Below are 24,942 nucleotides of genomic sequence, written 5' to 3'. Positions count from 1 at the left end.
CCTTAATTAAATGTTAATACTACTGTGCAGGGTAGGATTTGTTGGCTACTAAAAGTATATCTGTTCATTAAGTGCCCTGCACAAAGAAAGCACTTAGTTAATATCAATGGGTTGGATTTCTTTTCTTTTTCTTTTATTTTTGTGGTTGTTATTGTTTTGACTACACGTTACCCTCCTTAATTCAGTTCAGTTCAGTTCAGTCACTCAGTCGTGTCCAACTCTTTGCGACCCCATGAATGCAGCATGCCAGGCCTCCCTGTCGACACATCACCAACTCCCGGAGTTCACTCAGACTCACGTCCATCGAGTCCGTGATGCCATCCAGCCATCTCATCCTCTGTCCTCCCCTTCTCTTCCTGCCCCCCACCCCTCCCAGCATCAGAGTCTTTTCCAATGAGTCAACTCTTCGCGTATTGAGCTTTAAATCCCTGTGTCTGTGTCACTTTGGATTCTAAGAATCTATGATCTATTCATTTTACTTGGTCATTTTTTTTTTCCACCCTAAGTCCAGACTTCATCCTGGTTAATTTTGGCCCAGCCTGTCAAGATTCTCTTTGGACCCGGATTTGGCTGCTTACTTAGTTCTTTTCCTTTAACACCGTGTCACATCTGAGGTTGATGTGTAAAAGATACGTATCTTTATCTAAATCATTGAAGAAATATCAAACAGGTTAGAGAATAGTCCAGTTTAGCCCTCTATTAATGTTCCCAGGTATTCTACTTATGTTATCTTTTTCTCAAAGGGACTCTAATTCCTTGGGATCAGAGACCATAGTAAATGCATTATTTGTGAATCATACGATGTCTTAATAAGTATCATTTCCATATATGAATGAATGAATTTTCTGAGACACTGAAGTAAAGCAGTAAAAGAACACACTATATCAAATACTTTACTCTGTGGACTTAAAATATGATTACATCTCAGTCCTAGATGAATAAGGGCCTGATTTAGACCAGTCTGTTAGCTCGACTTAAGGCAGTATTTTTGTATTCCATCTTTCAGTTTCTGTGAATCTTATATCTGTAACTGCTTTACTTAGAAGGTCAAAGGGAATGCTGGAACTGTGTTCTTGGTTTTTGTCCTTATCACAGTTTTAAAATCAGAGCACCCCCATTTTAATCTATGGTGAAAAATAAATTCTTCCCACTGCTGTGGCCTTTATAAACTATACCCATTTATTCATGTCAAACAAATTAATTAAGTTCCCTTTTTTCTTATTTAGAGTATATACATTTATCTATCCATAAATCAGTCTCAGGTAAAACAGTAGTTACTAAATACAGTAAAAGTAAATAAATTTAGAATGACATGAGTTAGAGCTTGGCTGACTAGGAAGATCACAGATTTATTATCCAAAGGAAGATAAAAATAAACTTGTGCAGTTTATCTGCTTGGCCATACTGCATTTACTTGATTCTTTGAAGTTGGTGAGGGGACAGAACTTAACATTTATTGAGTGCACCCTCAGTGACGGTCGCAGGGCCCGAGGTTTAGCATGGTTTCCCTTGTTTACCCCTCACCGTCACCAGCAGCCATATACATGGCCATTGCTAGCATCAGGATTGCAAGCAGTCATGTTTGGGACATGACTACAACCTGAGAGGGAGCCATGATACCCTTTCTCAAAGAGTGTGTATTCTTTCCAGATGACAGAATGTTCAGAATTACTCTCCCACAATTATTGAGGTTTCATCCCTAGAGGTTTCTGTTCCTTTCTCTTGGTCTTGTGATACCGACAGGGTGGCAACTGATGCAGTTCATTTATAGTGGAAAAGGTGTATCCTGGTGGATGCCAGAAGCAGGTAAATGACGTTGGGCTTCCGATTCTGATACCCAGGGAAACTGTTCTCTAGGGATTCCCTTTTTGGGATCAGTTGTATGGACATAGGAATGGGATTGCCACATCTCAGAGCCATTAGAAATAGACCTTGTCCTTAGGGAACTTATAGTAATGGAAAATGAAATGGGTAAATCTCTAAGTATCACTAATATTAGCCTGCCTGTGTTACCTTTGTGGAACAGCCAGCCTGGTGATAACATAAGCTCTTCATAAAAGGAATGCTTTGCTACATATCTGATGTCCGCAAACTTAGTTTCCCTTAGTTTCCTCCGACACGTGGCTTCATGTGCCTGCCCTGAGCTTGCTGCTTGCTCCCCTCTCTTGCTTGAGTGCCTTGTCTGTTCTCTTTGGAGCTCATCTACTGTTGGATCTTTGCTTTTCTCTTCGGTTTACAACACAGTCTAAACTGTTAATCCTCTCTTCACCATGAGTTTCCTTCCATGTTACCATTTATCTCTTTTCTTGGCTTGTCATATTCACCTCAACTCCATTGCTGTTTGTTGTGTCCTCCCTTTTTCTGGGTGTTATGATGTTACATGTTCTAGGCTTTACACCTATGCCTCTTCTAAGCTGCTGTATTTTATGCCATGAGATGTTTCCCTCAATGACCACAGCTGGTTAAACCAAGACTGAACATTTGACTCAAAAGCAGCCAATCTTACAGTCTTAAAACTCAGCCCCAAAAGTTAAACTGGGCCAGTCAAGATTGTCTCTCAGGAATTTGCAGTTGGAAAACCGTAAAACTCCAACCCATTGTGTGTGTGTGTGTGTGTGTGTGTGTGTGTTTAAATTTGAAAAATCATGCAGAGTAACTTCTGGGATGGTCATTACAGGGTTGTGTTCACTCCAAGTTTAGCAGGACTAATGGAGGCCAGTTATGGGGGGAAGGAGGAGACTAGAGCTTCATGAGAGGTGAGGGGGCTGGAAATGAGAGGAGGCCCAGTCCACAGAGCTGGCATTGTTCCTGCCCTCCTGAAGTCTGGTAGCTTATTTTCTCCTGGATTCACGTGAACGTTCCCAACAGCTTTACAGTAAATGCCTCTTTTTACTTGAAATATTTTGAGTGAATTTCTGTCCCTTCTAACCTAGATTCTGATACTTTTAAATACAAATATTAAAAGATTTTTTTAAACTCCAGATTGAGTTGAAAATATTGGACTATGTAATAGAGCCTTCCTTGCAACCTCATAGCAGTTTTTCTACAATCTTCCATATCAAGAAAGAATGAATGAATGCCCAAACTTTAAAGCAGAAATAAAGAGAAAGAGAGAAAGCACTTTCTACATGTTCTCTAGGGTATCATTCTTTATGAACATTAAATGTTTCTACAAGCTCAGACTGACTGAAGTTTCCTTTTTCCTCCTAAACTTCATTTGGAAAACTTGTATAGAGAATTAAATACTTTAAACGTTCTATACCTGGATGCTAACGTAAGGTACTCTAGAGTGCAGATCTTACTTTCAGGATCAACGATTAGACAACATATTGTTCTTTAATAAAATACATGAATTCTATAAGAACAAGTAACAACATTACTCATGTTCTTTATAGTCCTCAATTGTTAACTTTCTTGGTGGCCCTTGGGTCACACAGAGTGGTTTCCTCATTATTAACCTTATAATTAGGATTTAGTTTGAATCCCAGTAACATTGTCTTATTTTCATAAAAACTAAAAAATATATTTCTTAGCCTCTGTTTTCTCTGACTTGAGCATAATGGACCATAGTCCAGCTTTTTAATATAGAATACGTTTGTTCATGATGAACTTGATCATTTCACTGGTTGTCTTCTGAAATTAGAACCAGTTGCTTTCATGCATTGGAAAAGGTAATGGTAACCCATTCCAGAGTTCTTGCCTGGAAAATCTCAGGGACAGGGGGAGCCTGGTGGGCAGCTGTCTATAGGGTCGCGTAGAGTCGGACACGACTGAGGAGACTTAGCAGCAACAGCAGCAGCCTGTTTTGAAGTTGAGATTAAGATGTTTAGAAGGAGAGAAGATTGCAAGAGCAGTTACTCCTACCAGCTCCCCACTCAAATCCTGACAGCCTGATGCAGCTCAGAATGTTAATCCTATACTACAAAATAAAGCTTTATGATATTTTTAAGAACTGAGTAATTTGCCTTTGTTTTAAGACTCAGTAGTGCAGTTTCAACTGCTAGGTGAAAGATAAAACATTTGTAAAAAAACAAAAGATTTTTTGTTGCCATTTTTATAGTACTCAAAAGAAGAAAGAAAAGCATTGACTTATTTCAGTCTGAGCTTTTTTGAAATTGCAGTTTTATTCTTCTCAAGGAAAGCACACAGTATCTCCATATTACTAAACATCTGTCCCAACACATGGCATAGTCATACACCTGATGCAAGTTTCAGAGCCCTGCCTCATCCTGTGCCTACCTCTGTCTTGCCCAATAAGAAATGCAAGACTTCGTTCTAGGTGGGCTGGTTGTATTACCAGAATTACGCTGGTACACTCCGGATTCATGTTTTCTGATAAAGTTTGCAATTCTAAACTTTTTTTCGTAGCCACTCTATATTAAGGCATTTTCTTTCCATGTAGAATGTTCTCAAGTAATAGTTCATTGGTTGAACATTTTTGGTTACCTGTTTACTTAAGAAAATCTTTAACTTGGACTATCACTGTTAGATCACTTCCTGGGACGTTACTAACAACTTCTTTGAGGCTCTAACTTTCTTGCTCTTTCCTTTACACTAATGCCTTCTCCAGGGAATCATTTTCATGAAGCCTAGCTATTGATTCAGAGATTGGGTTGTTGCCTTACTGAAAATCAAAATTCATATAAATATTTCTCAGCATGACATTTGAGTTAATATAAATACAAGTCTCTATCCATTTTTCAAATTTATGCATTCCAGCAAAAATGATTTTAAAGTTAATTTCTGTTAAGTGAATCCTGTTTTCTTATTAATTTCCTTCATAAAATCAGCAGTGTATTTCTGTAAGGAAAATGTCACTGACCTAAACAATTGATGTAGAATTTGTGGCCAAGTCCTCTGGGGTTCTAGACAGTGTAACACAGCAGTCTTGCTGAACACATTCTGTAGCACTTTCAGAATTGTGAACTATATAGGTCTTTGCTAACTCTGTAACCTCTTTTGTCTTGTCACCTTCTGAGACTTGGATTCTTGAGAAACACCTAAGTAGGATGAAGATTACAATGTCATATTTTGCAAATATATACACAGTCTAACACATAATGTATTTTAGGCTAAAATTTACCTCTGTGTTCAACCATACACTTTTGCTTATTTCATGTGCTAGCAAGATAATGCTCAAACTCATTCAAGCTAGGCTTCAACAGTACGTTAACTGAGAACTTCCAGATGTACAAGCTGGATTTAGAAAAGGCAGAGGAACCAGAGATCAAATTGCCAACATCCATTGGTTCATAGAAAAAGCAAGGGAATTGCAAAAAACCATCTACCTCTGCTTCATTGACTCTGCTAACGCCTTTGACTATGTAGATCACTACAAACTGTGGAAAATTCTTAAAGAAATGGGAATACCAGACTACCTTACCTGTCTCCTGAGAAACCTGTATGCAGATCAAGAAGCAACAGTTAGAACCGGACATGTAACAACAGACTGGTTCCAAACAGGGAAAGGAGTATGACAAGGCTGTGTATTGTCACCCTACTTATTTAACTTCTATGCGAAGTACATCATTTGAAGTGCTGGGCTGAATGACTTGCAAGCTGGAATCAAGATTGCTGGGAGAAATATCAACAACCTCAGATATGCAGAGGATACTACTCTAATGGCATAAAGCAAAGAGGAACTAAAGAGCCTCTTGATGAAAGTGAAAGAGGTGAGTGAAAAAGCTGGCTTAAAATTCAGCATTCAGAAAGCAAATATCATGGCATCTGGTTCCATCACTTCATGGCAAATAGATGGGGGAAGAGTGAAAACAGTGACATATTTTATTTTTTTGGACTCTTGAAACCACTATGGATGGTAACTGCAGCCAGGAAATTAAAAGATGCTTGCTGCTTGGAAGAAAAGCTATGACAAACCTAGACAGTGTTGTAAAAAGTAGAGACATCACTTTGCTGACAAAGATCCATATAGTCAAAGCTATGGTTTTTCCAGTAGTCGTGCATAGATGTGAGAGTTGAACTGTAAAAAAGGCAGAGCACTGAAGAATTGATGCTTTTGGACTGTGATGTTGGAGAAGACTCTTGAGAATTCCTTGGACATCGAGGAGATCAAACCAATCAATCCTAAAGGAAATCAACCTTGAATATTAATTGGAAGGACTAATGCTGAAGCTGAAGCTCCAATACTTTGGCCACCTGATTCGAAGAGTGAATCATTGGAAAAGACCCTGATGCTGGGAAAGATTGAGGGCAAGAGGAGAAGGGAGCGGCCAAGAATGAGATGGTTAGATGGCATCATCAACTCAATGGCCCTGAGCCTGAACAAGTTCCAGAAGATGGTGAAGGACGAGGAAGCCTGGTGTGCTGCAGTCCATGGAGTTGCAAAGAGGCAGACACGACTTAGTGACTGAACAACAATAAACATATTCACTTTCTCATTTGATTAGTCCTAGGACTCAAGCCAGGATCTGTATTTAGAATTCGAGACAAGGGACTATAATGCTCTAATGAATTAAACCCAGCTGGGATTCAGAATCAGAGCATTAGAGTTCAAATACCAGCTTTGCCAGTGTTTAATGTGAGACCTGTCTCTAAGACCTTATTGTGCTGTAGGATTTTTCATCTGGGGAATGGGGAAAATATTTCTATCTTGCAGGGTTGTTATGAAGGTGAAATGCTAACATATATGAAAGGGCTTTGTGAATTGTCACACTCTAGCATGGGATCCTAATGGCCCTGGTCACAATGCCCTGCACACTGCATGATGTGTAACATTCCTTGACCCATTAAATACCTCTGCCCCCAGTCTTTGTGACAACCAAATGTGTTATTACACATTTCCACACGCACCTGGGGGATTGGTACCATTGGTTGTGTGCTGAGCAGTAGTTGTGAAAATAAAACTGTGTCCATAACCGTCAGCAGGCTCATTCATTAAAAAGTGAACTAAACAGGGGAAGAGGTAATTTGGTGCTAAGTATAACTATACAAGTATGCGCCAAGTGCAGAGACAGTGAAAAGGATGGCGTCATTAACAGCCAGAGAAAGACAGAGTCTTTCCTATAGGTTTTAAAAGATAGATTCAGAGTTTGTCCAATTAACAAGTCTTCCTCAGCAGAGAGCACACAGCATGTGCAAGAACATGGAGACCTGAAATAACAGGGTACACTTTTTGGAAGGTGTAAACATTTTTATATTATTAGGACACTGTCAGTACAGTATAAAAAATAATTAAGTTTGAGTGATTTGGACAAAATGACTAATTCAGGGAAAGGTCAGAGATATTTATTCCTTTTTTTTCACATTTTGTAGAAAGTTAATATCTTTTTCATTCCTCATTTTTCTGTTATTGTCTCATCTCTCTATTGCCTTAATTTAAGCCCTCACTGCTTATGCTGTTTTACCCAAAGAGGAATTCGCTCATTTAATATAAACTTTTATTGCCATGTGGTTAGCACTTTGTTTAGTATTGTGAGTGAAGGATGAGTGAGAGATAGAGAAAACCTTTACAAAGAAGTTGTAATGAGTCCCTGCAAAACACTTGGCATTGTCAGAAATATAAGAGTAATAAAGCTATTTTATATTAATCAATATATTACATTTATTTAACAGAGTCTTTGACACATGTTCATCAATTTGTCACATTATATAAATGAAGAAACTAAGGCTTAAAAACACTGAATGATTTATCGTCTCTTATCACATTGGCAGCTAGGACTGAGCGTTCTATTCTGGTATTCTCCTTCTCTATCTTATTGCCTACATGGTATCACCAAAGAGGGAGGTTTTCAGTCTGGTAAAGAGCCAAAGAGGGACAAGAAGAATGATCTAACAGAAGTTCAGAAAGATGAACCAAAACCACTTGTAACTCTTTGTATGTATGAGACAAAATATTCAGAGAAGATCTAGCAATGAAGTCTACAAAAGCAGTACAACATTTCTGTGTTACCTTCAATACCCTTTTCATGATTTAAATCAGGTGGTAAATATAGAGTAAATTCATCATAAAGCTTATTTCCCATCAATACCAGATATAGATTATAGAGGTGGAAACCACATACCACCTGATGTGTCTGCTGCATTACAGCCTCTCATTAAGTGTTAATCAAATGTTATTTGCTGGTGTGGGTGAAGTTTAGGATACAATCCATTGTTAATAAACAATTCCTTATTTCTAGGCAGGATTATTGTAATATAATTCTAAATAGCTATTTTTAGATCAAGATTTACTAAAAGTAAATAACTTTCCTTGAGATAATGAAAGTTTAAAAAGTTATTTTGAAAGCTCATTAGCCGTGTGTGTGTATATGTGTGTGAGTTGTGTGCTCAGTCGTGTCCAACTCTTTGTGACCCTACAACTGTAGCCCATGAGGCTCCTCTGTCCGTGGGATTTTCCCAGCAAGAACACTGGAGTGGGTTGCCATAGTGATTGATAAATACTCTTCTCCATTTGACATATTGAGGCATTTTGTTTGTCTCAAAAGGCAGCACAGAAATGGTTACAGTTGACAGCTGTTATACCACTAATAAGATTAAAGTAAAGAAATTAGTTGTGTCGACTTTAATCTGCTGTTTAACACTGCAAGCCACCTGGGTCTCTTCTCCAGAGCCTACGTGTTTAATTGTGACTTTAAAATTATATAACCAGATCCTACTTAAGAACATATCTAAAGACTAGCTAATCATAACTGTCTTTTTATTAGACAAGACAGAGTTTAACACTAGACTTCAAATTAATGTTTTAATTTTATGCTCATCCTAATTTTTAAATGCATTTTTGTAATCTTTGCAACAAAACACCATCTCAGTGGGAGGTTAATTTTAGGAAACGCAGGAAGTCTAATTAGGTTGTACTTAAAATATATGTGATTTCTCATTTAAAATTAGAGTATGTCTCTGTGGAATAATTAAACTGCTTATTCTAATTATGCCAAATTCACCAGCTTAACAAGAACCTTTGAAATAATTCATCTAGTTGAAGATTTCTTTCTCCTGCTCTGAGGCATCATTATACTTAGGAAAATCCCTGAATTAAAAAATTGATGTTAGTGTTTTTAAAATGTTACATTGTAGAATATGATATGCAGTGTAGCAATCATTTGTAATTGTTACGTTGAGTTTTGATGCAAACTGAGGTGTAGAAGGCGCATAATTTACATCTGCCTAGCAAAGACTGGTTGGTCGGACAGCACTATTAGCATCCCTTCTCTACCCCAGTCTTGAGCTGTCTTTTATTTCCATTTCCTGGATGTTGGCTCTTAGGCTATCCTCACCCACCCTAAGTGTTCTAGCGTCAGAAAGGAGGGAGTCAGAGGTGGAGAAAGCTGTGTGAATTTATGCTAACCATCACAGTGCCAGTGGGGAAAAGTTTTCCTCTTTACCTGCAGCTCACACTGATTCAAATGTCCACTGCGAAAAGATACCCCGAAATTCTGTCACAAATCCACCTTCTCCATAGTCAACAAAAATATTAAAACGGGATCATCTGTTTATTGTTAAATTTTCTGCATCATTCGTCTGTCCCCAGATTTCTTCCCAAAAAAACATTTTCTTCTTCTTTTTTGAAAGTTTTATTTATTTTTGTTTTTGATGCTGGTCTCTGATGCTGGCGGGCTTTCTCTTGTTGCAGAGATCAGGGGCTTCTCTTGTTGCGAAGGCACAGGCTCTCGGGGGGCAGGCTTCAGTAGTTGAGGTTCCCGGGCTCTAGAGCACCGGCTTAGCAGTTGTGACCCATGGGCTTAGTTGTTCCACAGCAGTTGACATCTTCCTGGCCCAGGAATCAAACCCGTGTCTTCTGCCTTGGCAGGCCGACTCTTTACCACTGAGCCACCAGGGAAGCCTGGAGAAGGCATTCTCTTATTAACCAAGACTTGCTTATCTAATTGTACTGGTTCAGTATTTGAATTTTGTTATTCTCTGTGTCAAAGAGAGGAAAGAGGACTGTTATGTAGAAGAGTTTGAAGGAAAAATCCTTTTGAGTCCTGAACTATCAGTACAAAATTAACGAGATACTTTTAGCTAGGGAGATGGGGCTCCCACCCCTCTTCATTCTAATGATTGTTTAAAAGTAGAAAATGTGGCTAATGAATATATTTGTATGTTCCATAGTTATTTCTTGTATGTTCTGCTTAAAACAAGGAAGGCAGTTGTCCCTTCATGTAGACATCCCTGTGCCCAGCCAGCTCTGTGCTGCATACTATGAGGACTCCACAAAGGATGAATCGGGCAAGGACCTGAACTAGAAGTCACTCGAACAGTTGCATAGTAGAGTTTTCAGTGCTTTGACACTAGTCTGTTTTTAGCCTTTAAAACCGGCACATGCAGCTTTGACATGGGCCAGGCCTACATCACAGGCCCCATTGCATGAGCAGCCACTTGCTTGGTGGGTGCAGCTCAGTTCACTTCAGTCGCTCAGTCGTGTCTGACTCTGCGACCCCATGAATCGCAGAACACCAGGCCTCCCTGTCCATCACCAACTCCCGGAGTTTACCCAAACTCATGTCCATCAAGTCGGTGATGCCATCCAGCCATCTCATCCTCTGTCGTCCCCTTCTCCTCCTGTCCCCAATCCCTCCCAGCATCAGAGTCTTTTCCAATGAGTCAACTCTTTGCAAGCATGTTAGAATTCTAGCTGCAGTTGCCTCTCCCTAGTTCAGATAATTCTTTTTGATAGTATCTAAACAAATTGTTTTAGTTTGCAGCTTTATAATGACAAAGCATAATTTGAAAATGGTGAATATAAACTATATACCATTTATTAGATGCTTAATGCAAACAAAATGTACTTGGAGATTATAATATGTTTGGGAGCTCTAGTTTTAATATTCATTTCACCCCTCCCTAGGAAACTGGTATTACTCCAGGTCTGCGTGTTCTGGTTCAGTCCAGATAATCTTTCCTTAAACCATATCATTAGCTAACCATCCTCTGTGATTTGTAGTATTCTGTCCTTTCCTACACTTATTCACATCAAGCCAGTTCTTTCCTTCCATGAGGGCTGAAGCAATAATTTACAAAAATTCCCAGTTTCTCTTTGCAGCTGTATTGTTGTGACTCTGTTATTTGGCACAGGATTTTGCTCCACAGGAACATAAAGCCTTCACTCACCTCCATGTATATAAGTGATATGCCATCTATCATGAATAAATGCTTAATGCAAACCAAAGGCATTTGGTAAATTATAATTTATAAGGGTTCTGGTTTTAAACTGCCAATGGCAGTTGTTTTTAAATGTCTGCTTTCTTGACACTGGTATCAGAAATGGATTTGTGAACAGTGTTTTCTGAAAAGCCTTAGTCACTACGAACCGTGTAAGGTTATAAACTTACGTACTTCCTAAGTGATATTATCAAGTCCTCTTCGGCTGTTGCTCTCTAGGGCTTTACTGTTTAACTAGTTCATAAGATCTTAGATACTAATCTTAATGTCTGAGGTATACTATACTTGTATTCAAATAATGTTCTTCTTGGATTAAAAAAAAACAAACCCACCTTCGTGATGCCTTTTCTGTCCTCTGTTTTTCAGAGAAAACATTTTCAGTGAGAAAACCTACTGATACAAGATTCACTCATGTATTCATGATTATCTGGGGCAGAAAGCCTTTATCTCCAGCCCCAACCACAGTGTACTTTTGACGGAATGGACAGTAAGATTTTACTGTCTTCTCAGAAGATACTTTTAAAATCTGGGGCTTTCTGTTTGATGTTAAAAAGTGCTTCCAGTCATTTGGGTTTTAAATTACAAGGAAAGCTACTTGGGCAGACCACCCAAGCTGGGTTCAAAGACGTGATCGTTCTAAGACAGGTGCTCTTCAAATAGAGGTTGTCTTTCAAACAAGTTCTACTGAGTGGACAAGTTTTTCCTGACCCCTGGGATTTTTTATACTCCCCCCGCCCATTTTTTCTCATCAGAAACCAGTTTCTTTGTGGAAGTTTTCTCAGGAAAGTTTTGTAAGCATAAGACTATAGATATAACATTCCGCACTTCACTAGTAAATGCAGTGTCTTTAATGTAAAGCACAGAGGGCGTTAGGACAATAATCCCACACCCTGTGCCGTTTGCTTTTTCATGTGTAGATTTACTTATGCCCTGGGGTATTCCACAAAAGAGTTTAGATAGGCTGTAGGGTTTTCATTGACTAAGAAAAAAGAGAGATTAGAAATCAAGGCTATAAAAATGATAGATCAGAATCAAAAGGAAAAGAGGATACAATTATAGAACTATAAATTCCACATGTCATTCTAAATATAGTACCCTCATTTTTGAAACTTGGAGAGATCTACAGTTGTATATATTAGTCCCACTGTACAGCTGCAATACATAAAGCAGTGTGTTATTGGCTCTATATATTACAGAACTTACATAAATTATCAACTAGGCTGGAAAGCCGGGAACACATCCTGTGTATATAGTTATAGTAAAGGTGGCGTTTCAAACCAGTAGAGAGAAGGTGAATTATTCAAGACTTTCTTGGGTAGGAGAGGGAATTTAGGCTTCTGCTTCATGCCACACATCAAAATAAATTTTCAATGATTTGATAGTAAATTATAAAACCATAACATTACCACACACAGTGATGATTAAATAAGTACAAATGGCTAGATACAAACATGTAGGTGCCTCATCTCATGGTAAAGGATAACTTTTTAAAGGAAGAAGGGACAGGAAGAGAAAATAAATCACAAAGAATTGTTTGACTACATAAAATTGTTTAGCTTCAGATTATAAAAAATGCCTTAAAAATAATGAGCAAAATTATTGGCAGTAGATAAACTGAAAAAAAATATTAACAACATGTATTAACCCTTTGTTATAGATATATAATGAGAAAATCCTTATAAATCATTAAGAAAAAGAGAAAAATCTTCAATAAAAATGTTTAAATAGAGGATAAGAATAATTAACAAAAAGATAAGTGTAAATGGCTACTTATGTCATACCTTACCCCACAATCAATTTCATATCTTGTATTTAAATGTAAAATCTATGGAAATACCAGAAGTATTTAAATTTAAATTTACCAGAAGTAAATTTAAAAGAATATTTTTGTAATGCTGAAGTAGAAGGTTCTTCTAAGTCTGACACAGTATCCAGATATACTAAAGGGAAAGTTTGACAGATTTTATCAAATAAAAATGAAACCATTCTTTATGACAAAAAGCCAAAAATTTAGATAAGCAACATACAGGAAAATTTATTTGCTGTATATGATGGTGGTCCAGCGGTTAAGAATCTGCCTTGCAATGCAGGGGACATGGGTTCAAGTCTCTTGTTGGGAACTAAGACCTCACATACCATGCCAGCACACTGCAAATACTAAGCCCGAGTGTAGCCTTTACTGACCCCACACTCTTCAGAGTCCACACACCACAACTTGAGAGTCTGTGCACCACCACAGAGAGCCCACATACTGTAACTAAGACCTATTGCAGCCAATAAACAAATAAAAAGGTTAATACCTTTGTTATTGGTAAAGTGCCTTATAAATCAATAAGAAAAAGACAAATCCCCCCCATAGAAAAATGGGTAAACGGTTCACAGTGATAATTTAAAAAAATATAAATATACATTGCCAATCATGAAGTGAAAAGTCCTTAATCACACTAGCAATTAAAGAAATGCAACCTTTAACATTTTTAGCTGTCAGATCAGTAACAGATTTTAAAAATGAAAGCATCTGATGTTAGTGAAAACATGGATGAACTTTTTCTGGGAGTATAAATTGATTTAAAATACTTTTTTTCTGGAGGGCAATTTGAATTCTGCAATGTCTATCAAAAATCTTAAAGTAAATCTTCACATCCTTTGAACCAAATTATTGTTACTGAAAATTTATTCTCAGGAAGCAGAAGGATTTGTTCAGTACAGCTGTTGTGAACGTTGGTTGTGCAGCTGAGCACCTCCTGTATTTATGGAGTTCCCAGGCACACAGTGTGGCCCTCCCTCTATAGTGCATGAGCATACCAGGTGTCCGCTTCCCAGCACTCTGTGTCTAGGATATAAACTTGTGACCTAGGCTTCACAGCCCAGCATACCCACTCCAGACTTTTACTCTGAGGCTAATAAACTAAGAAGCAAGGACATCCCAAACTCTATTCCTTTGACAATTGCAGGCAGCTGCGTCTGTTGTCCAAGGTCATAGTGTGAGTTCAAGCTGTGACATATGGTGTCCGGAGTTTTTTTTGTTTTGTTTTGTTTTAGCAGATCAGGTTCATGGTGTGTGATTTGGATATTGGTCCATGCAGTATAACTTTGATGCCTGTGTTTTCTAAATCCTATGATATACCCAAAGCTTGTCAGTTAATTTCCTTCCTGTTTAAATCAACCAGAGCTTTCTTCCCCTGGCTTATAACTAAGAACTCTGAATATTAAAACAGTGTTGCTTCATTATGTTGAAAATTAGATACAATAGTAAGGAATTGATTGATGTAAAATTTTACATACATTGGATGATCCTGTTCCTTCTTTTAAAAGCTACAGTATTTCTTAGTTTAAGCAGTTTAATCAGAAAAGGAATTTAAAATAAGAAATTGGATGCTTACAAATCTGTTGGAAAAGGTTGCAGACCTCTTTATTGACTCCAGAACAATACCAAATGTATCCACTGGGGGCACTGCTCCCTCTGAGGCCAAAAAAGTTAGGAAGGGGCCACACAACAACTTTCTCTCACACTCAGGAAACCACAATGGATAAGGGAAGCTGCAGATCAGAGATTAGGAAATCAAATCAAATAGTACAAGTTACCCCACTGGTTCTTGACACAGAGAATCTGGAAAAGGGAACCTGAGTCTACTGCAGGGAAGCCTCACATTTCCAGACCTTGCTTGATGACAGCAACAGCCAACCTTGCTTGATGACAGCAACAGCCAACCTTGCTTGATGACAGCCAACAGCAAAAGATGGCCTTGGCTCACTTCACCCTTCAAATCTTGTATGATACCATTTGTGTAGGGGGAACACTCTTGCATATGCACAGACTCCTGGAAGGATATGGCACTAGTAACCATGGTGATTTCTAAGGTAGGGAACTGAGGGGCTGAAGGACATAAGTCAGGGGGAGGCACTTTTCACCATACTTCTTGGTGTGTGTTGTACTAAGGTCATCACTCCTAGTCAGAAAGTTCCCAAGTTAAATTGTATTAGTGTTAAAGCTCAGGAGTTTTTACTGTACTCCAAGGGAACACACCCCCCGGTCTCTGAGGAGTATTCTAAGGCTCTTTGAGAGGAGAACAGAGTAGGTCTCTGGGTCTACTTCTGCTTCAGTCAGAGCAACTCTGATTTTATCTGTTCTTTAGTTTAAGCTTTTGAAAAAGATTTCATTAGCTTTTAAGCTTCTGAGTAAGAAAGTAAGAAAGCTGCTTTTGTAAAAAATTGAAGACTGGTGTTATGGAAGAATATTAAATGTCATGGAGAAATATTCATTTTACATATATTAACTAAGTGAATATTCCTGAGATGAGAAGACTGGAAGTACAAGTACCAAATCACCTCTTCATAGTTTTTTACTGTTTATTTGTGCTCTCTTTCTCACAGTTATTACAATTATCTTTAAAATTATAATCACAATTACATCTTATTTTTTTAACTGAAAAGAAAAGTACTCTTGCTAAATCTAAATACGTTAGCTAATAAATGGAATAGTGCTGAATTGCATTTGTGGGGGATTTGTTAGGTAGAACCTCCAACTGATGTATCGTAAATGAGTTACACATAGGCCAAGATTTCCTGTATAGTCCTCAGGGGTTAAGTCAGGCTGGAGCTAAGCCTCCTCCTGCTCCCTTCAACTTAGAGTCCTTTCATTGTTCATGCCAGTATACCATGTAAAAATTTACGAAGCATGGTGCTTTATTGTTCTGGAAATTACACCTTTCATAGCATGCTTTAATTTTATTTGACTTTTAACTGCTTTAATTGTGACTTATTCACAATAAGAATAATAAGATTAATAACTCTAAGGAAGCCTATCATTATGAATTATTTAACCATGTGCCAGGCACCATCCTAAGTACTTTGCATCTATTATTTCATTTAATTCTGATGATGACCATGTGAAGCTTAGGTATTATTATCTCAGTTTTACAGATAAGAAATTGGATGCTAAGATATAAATGAGTAACTTGCTAAAACCTCAAATGACAGAACTAGGTTTCTAACCTAGTATCTTATTCCAATATCTCTCCTCTTAACCAACATACTCTAATGCTCAAGTTTCAGGAACCTATCATTATGTTGAAGCAAGTACCACTATATCGGACAAACAGATGATTACAACAGGGGCTGTCTTTACCATCTTTCTCCCACTAGAGCATCAGCTCCATGAGAACAGAGAGCTTGTCTGTCTTGCCTACCTAGCACAATGCCTGGAAACTCATAGGGAATTACATATTTGTTGAACAAATGAATACTTACATGTTGATTCTTAGACCCATGCTTCTCAGCTCTGCCTGTACATCAGAACTGCTCATAGAGCTTTTGAAACATGCAGAATGTCTAGAGCCCTCCCACTCCCACTAGCATCTCCAGGGGAGGAATTCAGGCAAGTCTGTATCTTTAAAAATATACAGACGATGCTAGTGCTTTGTCAAACTCTAGAGCCCCTATTCCAGAGCAGTGGTCTGGAATTTTGTTTAAAAAAAGTGAAATTCGTTAAAACACACATTGCTGGACTCCACCCCCAAAGTTTCTAGTGTTTAGTAGATCTGGGGTGAAGTCTGAGAATTTGCATTTCTGAAAGTTCCCAGGTGATATTGATGCTACTGGTCCATGGTTCACACTTTAAGAATTATTGTTTTAGAGGATTGGTTGTAAGGGACTAAATCAAAACATTTGTACATAGGACTTAAGCAGGGGATTTAGTGAGGCCAGAATCAACATTGATCACTCAGGCAGTGCAGGTTAATTACAGTTTTCAAAGCACTCACAAGAATGCCCGTTGAGTTTGTTGCTCCAAAAGTTTCTTTGAAAAAATGGGATATGATTTTTTAATCCCCAGGAAAAAGAGAAAAAAAAAAAAGGCACATTTCTTTGATGGGTTTGACCCGAGACTGTTTGACTCTGTAGGTCCTGCCCTGCTGAGGCACTCTGGGTCTGTCCATACAATCTCTGAGCAGGTGTGGTGCTCACTCCCCAGACCTCTGCAGTTCTTGTCTCACAAGGGAAAGCCTGTAGTTTTTCTTCGTGTGTGCTCCTTTCCTCCATCATCTGCCCTTGTCAACCAGGAGACCTGGCAACAGGAGCTTTGGCACACTCTTATTTTCTGGATACCATTAAAAAATTCTAGATCCCAAAATTCCTGGGTAACATCTAATCTTAGATTATTAAGACATTGTCAGTATACTGGTAAGTACATTTCCATTGCTTGTTGCTGCATTAATAAGAGGCAAGAATTAGTTTCTAATGAGCACTAGGCCGTGGATAAAAATTAAAAGCTTTTATATCTAGCTGATGGACCTTGCACCTAGTAATATTTGGCTTGGTTTTTTAAGAGTGATTTCTATCCCATGCTTGCTGCTTTTAAACCATTCATTTCGCGCATTTCGCATTGTTTAGAGAAGAACTGCGCAAGTTTTATAAATGGTGTTTCTCTCCTTGTGTTAGGTCTCTTTGCAATGCAGTCCATGTTTACAACCTCACCTGCAATAACTGTTCAGAAAACTGCACTGATGTTCTGTTTAGTAACAAGATTACCTTCTTAATGGACCTCCTCACACACCAGTTGACGGTATGTAATATTATTGCTTTGAATTAGAAGCAGTTAAGATTTGAAAAATATCCCCTATGGAGAAAACTAAAAGAAGCCATCTTATTTATTCGCCAGATTGAAAAAAAAAAGTGAAGATGATTGGTAGAGTAAAATAGGAACTGGCAGAAAAACCTCTTCGTTTGAAAATCTTACAGTGCATTCTCCTAAGTCCCAGAATTTGATGGATAATATACTTGTAGCACTTGCCGAGACCACAGATTTCCACGGTTAGACTGGGACTTTGGAATGAGTTAGGCTCAAAGCCGTATCTCTGAGGTCATAGAAATTAGTCTCATAACCTCTCGTGCCAGCTCAGTTTAAAGGGTCAGTTTATGTTTAACTTGGTAAGAAACATAAAGAAAGGGAAGTAATGCCTAAGTGATGAGGCAGGGTGAATGGTGGGAGAAGATATTAAAGAAATTGGATTTTTTTAAAAAAGGTCAATTTAAGACAGACTTTTTGAGGGCTCTTGATGTATTTTTTGAAGCAAGAAACTCCTCTGTCACAAAGGGGCAAACCTATTATATTTTTGAAATAGGAACAAGCAGCCAATTGTAGCCTTAAATTTTACTTCAGTTCACAGATGTTGAAAGAGGTAAGCTCAGTATAATATCCAAAGGTTTAGGTCTGTCAACTGCAGCCTCCAGAACACAGCCCTGGGACCAGAAGTTTCCTGGTCAAGTTTCTGAGCCCCTGAGGTATTGGCACAAAATCACTCTCAAGCTGCAAGTTTATAACACAGGAGATTTATTTTTCAGAACCGATTTATTTTACTCAGCACGTAGTTCTAATAGCTTTTCCCTAAACTGTGAGCCTTTTGCTCTCTTTCCTTCTCCATCTGGTTAATTTCTACATCCTGAGACCTTTACTAAGCTATAATGGCACTTTCTTCATGAAACCTTCCCCAACCTGACCCTCTCCCCAAGTCCAGGTTAGGTATTCTTCTTATATGCTCCTGTTCATTAGGTCATTCATAGGATTAATCACATTGAATTGTAATTAACTGCTTACTTGTCCATTTCCCCAACTAGCCATAAAATCAGTGAGGACAGGAGATGATTCATCACTTTCCCCAAGATCCTAAAACAGGGCCTGACACAGTAGCTTTAGCACATTGTTGATGAATATATAAGTAAACACATGGATTCCCATATGTTTCAAGCTGAAAATCAGAAAGGAAATGATGAGGCTCATACCTGTTCTTCTCATGACAAAGAGAAGGGACAGCAGTGAAAAAGGACAAAAACACAGACCTAGAACAATACAGTGCAATAAGGGTTGTTTATAGATGACACTGAGTCAGCACTTGAGGGCTAAGTTATGTTTATCTCTAAAATAAGGCATTGAAATACAGGTAATGAATTTTAGCAAAAATTTTTATCAGAAATATGTCAAAGCCAGGGACAAGGAGAAAGACTTAGCATTTGTTATATGACCTTATATTCCAGGCATTTTAATATATATTGCCTCATTTCATTTTTAAAACAGAAAGTCAGTGTTGATATACTGCTTTACAGGTGAAGAAACTTGAGTCTGAGAAAGGTTGACTTGCCCAAGCCTACATGGATGGTCATGGAGTCAAGAGCCCAAGCTAGGTCTGTCAAACCCCAACTGAGGCACATTCTGCACAAAAATTGACTCATATTTTTCAAAAGTGTCAGTGTCATGAAAGACATAGAAAAGCTGAAGAACTGTCACAAGTTGGAGGAATCTAAGGAGATCTGACAATGAAATGTAACGTGGGACCCTAGACCAGAAAAAGGATGTTCGTGAGAAAACTTGAAACTTCAAATAAGATCTGTAGAATAGTTAATTTTATTGGCTCGATGTTGATTTCTTGCTTTTGGTAATTATAAAGTGGTTTTTCAGAATGTTAGCAGTAGGGATATGGGTGAAGGGTACTCTACTATTTTTGTAACATATCCTGTTTTTAAATCTTCTTGCTTACTCCTTCACATTTCAAAGCCATTCTCTTCTGTTACTTTACCCTGTTCAAAGTATATAATCTCTATGGTTCCGTTACCAATTTTAAATTATTTCAAAATAAGAAGTGGAAAAAAAAAAAAAACCCATGCTCTCCAACTACTCCATGCCACATTATCTGAAAGAATATACTGTGTGAAACCTATTCTGTATTGGTAATGGAAGCAGATACATAAATGTACTTTGAACAGAACAAGTAACAAAAGGGAATGGTGTTTGAACTGTGAAGGAATGAGCAAGAAGACTTACAGACAAGATCTTCCATCCTAGCTCTTCATTCTTTCCTGATCAAAACCTGTTCTTATCATATAAGGTAGTTTGTTTATTCTCTCACTTAATAATTGTAAGTGCCTACTACTTCCAGTTGCAGAGAAGTGTAGGGTATGATCCTAACCATCCAGGAAATTCCTGCTTTGGAGTAGGAACAGATATGTAAGTTGCACATAAAAATGGTGTGATGTCAGCCTGTATAGAGTATGGTGAAACACAGAGAAAGGAGGTTGGTAGCCTCTGCCTGGGACATCACAAAGCTAGACCTTAGCTCCTCATAATAGCTTTCATTTATTAAGTGCCTACCATGTGCCAGGAGCTTGTAAGTAGCTTGATCCTTTCCCTCTACTTTGAAAGCCCCAGTTTCCTTTGAATAATATTCCCTTACTTGTGACCTCAAGATTTCTTAACACTCGGAAAGCTTTTAATCTCCCAACCAATGAATTTCACCACATTCTATGTTTATTTTGTTCAGTTTAGAACTTGAATCCTGGGACATTAGTTTGTCAAACACATTTTATCCCTCCTTCCCTTAAACGTGGCACTTCCTGGTCTTTGCTGTTCTTTTTGGCTTTTTATTCTCTGTCAGTTCTAACACTGCTGTGATGGAGTTTGTGATAATTGAAAGAGGTGGGTATGTTTTCTAAGTGGGAGAGGTAGAGGTGGTGGTGGTGATTTTTCCATTTCTGGAAATCACTCGTGCATTTACATTTTTATTGCTAACTTGTTTTGATGTACATGTAACTGAAATATGGATCACTAACTTTTAGTACCCTTTCAGCAAAGGGTAGGAAACTGTCATCACACATTTTCCAGAAGGATTATAAAGACTCATAAAAGAAGTTAATTAAGATCTGGCAGAATTTGTATGACAACTGATTATAGGGCAGTTCGGCCTTTCTTCAGCAAACTGAGATGGTATAGAAGGCTTTTCTCCCCTAATCTAGCTGTTTGGAGTTTGTTTTAGCATTCTTGTATTGAATCTCAATTATGTGCAAAGCGTTGTACAGATGCCAGGATTATAGAGGTGAATTGGACACAGTTCCTTCATTCTAGAAGCCCACGGTTGAAGAATGAGCAACTTGCATACATTAGTATTAAAGAAAAGCTGTGAGAAGTTCTGTAACATAATCAGAGCTACAGAGTAGTGCATACAGCCTAGAAAAGTACCTGGCGCATAAGGAAATGCCTGTTAAATATTTGATGAATGAATGAATGAGTTCTAACTTGGAGCATTGGAGGACTTTTGGGGAGAATTTGGATTTGCCTATGCCTTGAAGGGTAGAAATCCTACAGTTCTGGATTATGAGTTTTACAAAAGCCAAATTAACATGGGTGGCACTGAAAAGGTATGTGTTTTTTCTTGCAGTATAGATTCAAAGTAGGATTTTTAGGATAAGGTCTTGAGGAGTTTATTTGGAGCCCTATAAAACAGTACATTTAGATAGGCATTATCTTCAAAAAGTATGAAAACTTTGCTGCTGCTGCTGCTGCTGCTGCTAAGTCGCTTCAGTCATGTCTGACTCTAAAACTATGTTAAAGCAGATTTCAATAACTGAGTGTTAAGGATCTTCTCTGTGCCTGAATCATTACACTGCAGAGGAAAGTAGGCCTCTACCTTCAAAATGTCTCCTTGAGGAGACTAGACATGAACATTAGAAGGCAATGAAAAGACCAGTGAAAAAGAGCAAACTGGCAAAATAGATAGTCCCAGTTCTCATTCCCAAAGAAACACTCAGCAAAATACCGTTATGAACTCGATGACAAATCAAAGCAAGATCCTCTATGACCCACCTCCTAGAGTAAAGAAAATAGAAACAAAATAAACAACTGGGACCTGATTAAACTTAAAAGCTTTTGCACAGCAAAGGAAACCAAAAGCAAGATGAAAAGACAACCCTCAGAATGGGAGAAAATAATAGCAAATGAAACAACTGACAAAGGATTAATTTCTAAAATATACAAGCAGCTCATGCAATTCAAAACCAGAAAAGCAAACAACCCAACCAAAGAGTGGGAAAAAGACCTAAACAGACATTTCTCCGATAAGACATACAGATGGCTAAAAAACACATGAAAAGATGCTCAACATCTCTCATCATTAGAGAAATGCAAATCAAAGCTACAATGAGATATCACCTCACACCAGTCAGAATGGCCATCATCAAAAAGTCCACAGTCAATATATGCTGGAGAGTGTGTGGAGAAAAGGGAACACTCTTACACTGTTGCTGGAAGTGTAAACTGATACAGCCACTATGGAAGACAGTATAGAGATTCCTTAAGAAACTAGGAATAAAACCACCATATGACCCAGCAATCCCACTCCTAGGCATATACCCTGAGGAAACCAAAATTGAAAAAGACACGTGTCCCATTGTTCATTGCAGCACTGTTTACAATATCTAGAACATGGAAGCAACCTAGATGTCCTTCAACAGATGAATGGATAAAGAAGTTGTGGTACATACACACAATGGAATATTACTCAGCCTTAAAAAGGAATGCATTTGAGTCAGTTCTAATGAGGTAAATAAACCTAGAACCTATTATACAGAGTGAAGTAAGTCAGAAAGATAAATATCACATTCTAATTCATATATATATATAAATATCACATTCTAATTCATATATATATATAAATATCACATTCTAATTCATATATATATATAAATATCACATTCTAATTCATATATATATATATATATATATGGAATCTAGAAAAATGGTACTGACAGGGCAGCAATGGAGAAACAGACATAGAGAATAGACTTATGGACATGGGAAGAGGGGAAGAGAGGGTGAGATGTATGGAAATAGTATGGAAACTTACATTACCATATGTGAAATAGATAGCCAACAGGAATTTGCTGTATGGCTCAGGAAACTCAAATAGGGGCTCTGTATCAACCTAGAGGGATGGGATGGGGAGGGAGATGGGAGGGAGGTTCAAAAGGGAGTGGATATATGTACACCTATGACTGATTCATGTTGAGGTTTGACAGAAAACAACAGAATTCTGTAAAGCAATTATCCTTCAATAAAAAATAAATTAATTTAAAAAAATACTGTTATAAGAACTCCAGAAAACAGTACATACCCAAGGTGATCTCAAGGCCAGGAACAGCCACTCTGATGTGAGTAAGAAAAACTATTCTGCTTTACTCACAATCTCTCCTCTCTTGAGTTGGCACAGCTTGGCACTGGAAGATGATACCCCAGCTCATGGTTCTCCGCTTTAAAGGGAGAGGAGTTGAGTGTGAGTCCAGCATTCTGGCTTTTTGGAGGGCTGCCCAAGGGACTTGTATCTGCCTCACCTGACTCATGGCACTGCCAGGAAGCTGGCATACTTTGGATGCCTGGCAGCCCTTGGGAACAGCAGAAAGCAGGGCAGCTTGCTGCTAAGAATCAGAGAACCTGCAATGCTACAGACAGACACCAGAGGGAGCAAGAGATTACGATCTCCTGAGAAAGAAACCAGCCAGGCCTTTCTAATTGAGAAATTGCACATGCAGGCCCAGAGAAGTCCTATCCCCTATAAAAATGCTTCATAGAACCTCTGACTCTCTAGTCAAGGAAATTGGTGTCTTCCCCTTTACAAAGCCGGTATGTACAGTCTAAAAGTGATAACCTCTTTCTTCAAACGTGCAGATTCCAACACAAAGTTACAAGACACACAAAGAAAAAGGGAAGCATGGCCCCTACAAAGAACAAGATAAATCTTCAACCAACCCTAAAGAAGCAGGTATATGAATCATGTGACAGATATTCAAAATAATTATTCTAAAGATGTTCTGTGAACTCAGAAAAATGATATATGAACAAAAGGAAAATTAGAAGAGATAGAAAATATAAAAAGAACCAAATAGAAGTTTTGGAGCTAAAGAATAAGTTATTGAACTGAAAAAATAGCGGAATTCAAGATCAGCCTTGATCAAACAGAAGAAAGAATCATTGAACTAAAAGATAGGTAATTTGAAATTATCCAATCAGGAATAAAAATAAAAAGGAATGAAAAAAAGCCTAAAGGACTTATGCTGTACTGTAAAGTAAACCAATATGTATGTTATGGTGATCACAAAAGGAAAGAGAGACAAAGAGAAAATGGGGCAGAAAACTTATTTAAATAAATAATGACCTAAAATTTCCCAATCTAGTGAAGGAAAGGGAATCCAACAAGTCCAACAGGTCCTAACTTTGGTGCACCCAAGAAATCTCACATAGACACGTTATACTCAATTATCAGAAGTCAAAGATAGAATTTTGAATGCAGCAAAAGGAAATCAACTTGTCACATGCAGAAGAACTCGCATAAAACAATCAGTGTATTTCACACCAGAAAACCTACAGGCCGGAAGGGAGTGGGTGTTATAATCAAAATGATAAAAGAAAAAAATGCCAACCAAGAACACTACATCCAGCAAAACTATCCTTCAAAAAATGAAAGAGAAATAAAAACTTTCCCAGATAAACAAAAGCTAAGGAAATTCATCACCACTACGAGACCTACTTGACAAGAAATTCTGAAAGGAGCCCTTAAAGTAGGAGAAAAAAAAAGACACTAAATAGCAACATGGAAGCATATGATAGTATAAAGCTCACTGATAAATGTAAATATAAAGACAAATACTGGATGCTGTAATACTGTAAAGTGAAAGGAAAGTGAAGTTGCTCAGTCATGTCCTACTCTTTGTGACCCCATGGACTGTAGCCTACCAGGCTCTTCCGTCCATGGGATTTTCCAGGCAAGAATACTGGAGTGGGTTGCCATTTCCTTCTCCAGGAGATCTTCCCGACCCAGGGATTGAGCCCAGATCTCCTGCACTGTAGGCAGACGCTTTACCATCTGAGCCACCAGGGAAGTAATACTGTAATGGAGGGGTTAAATCAGTGTTAATCCTGACATAGAAATTAAAAGACCAAGCTGTTAAAACAGCCATAAGTATAAAAGTATGTTAATGGATACATGATTTAAAATATATACTTTG

General features: G+C 38.0%; 1 protein-coding gene across 2 annotated transcripts in view; it reads left to right on the top strand.

The window, feature by feature from the left end:
- The window catches only part of SCAPER (S-phase cyclin A associated protein in the ER), a 400,712-nt gene that overhangs the window by 263,251 nt on the left and 112,519 nt on the right, over positions 1–24,942 (top strand). For both annotated transcript variants that reach the window (XM_018066270.1, XM_018066269.1), the window contains exon 25: positions 17,557–17,680. In XM_018066270.1, coding sequence (XP_017921759.1) covers positions 17,557–17,680 — 124 coding nt within the window. The remainder of the gene's footprint in view (positions 1–17,556; positions 17,681–24,942) is intronic.

Source organism: Capra hircus, chromosome 21 (assembly GCF_001704415.2).
Source record: "Capra hircus breed San Clemente chromosome 21, ASM170441v1, whole genome shotgun sequence".
Taxonomy (NCBI): Eukaryota; Metazoa; Chordata; class Mammalia; order Artiodactyla; family Bovidae; genus Capra; species Capra hircus.
This window is presented reverse-complemented; position numbering and strand designations above follow the sequence as displayed.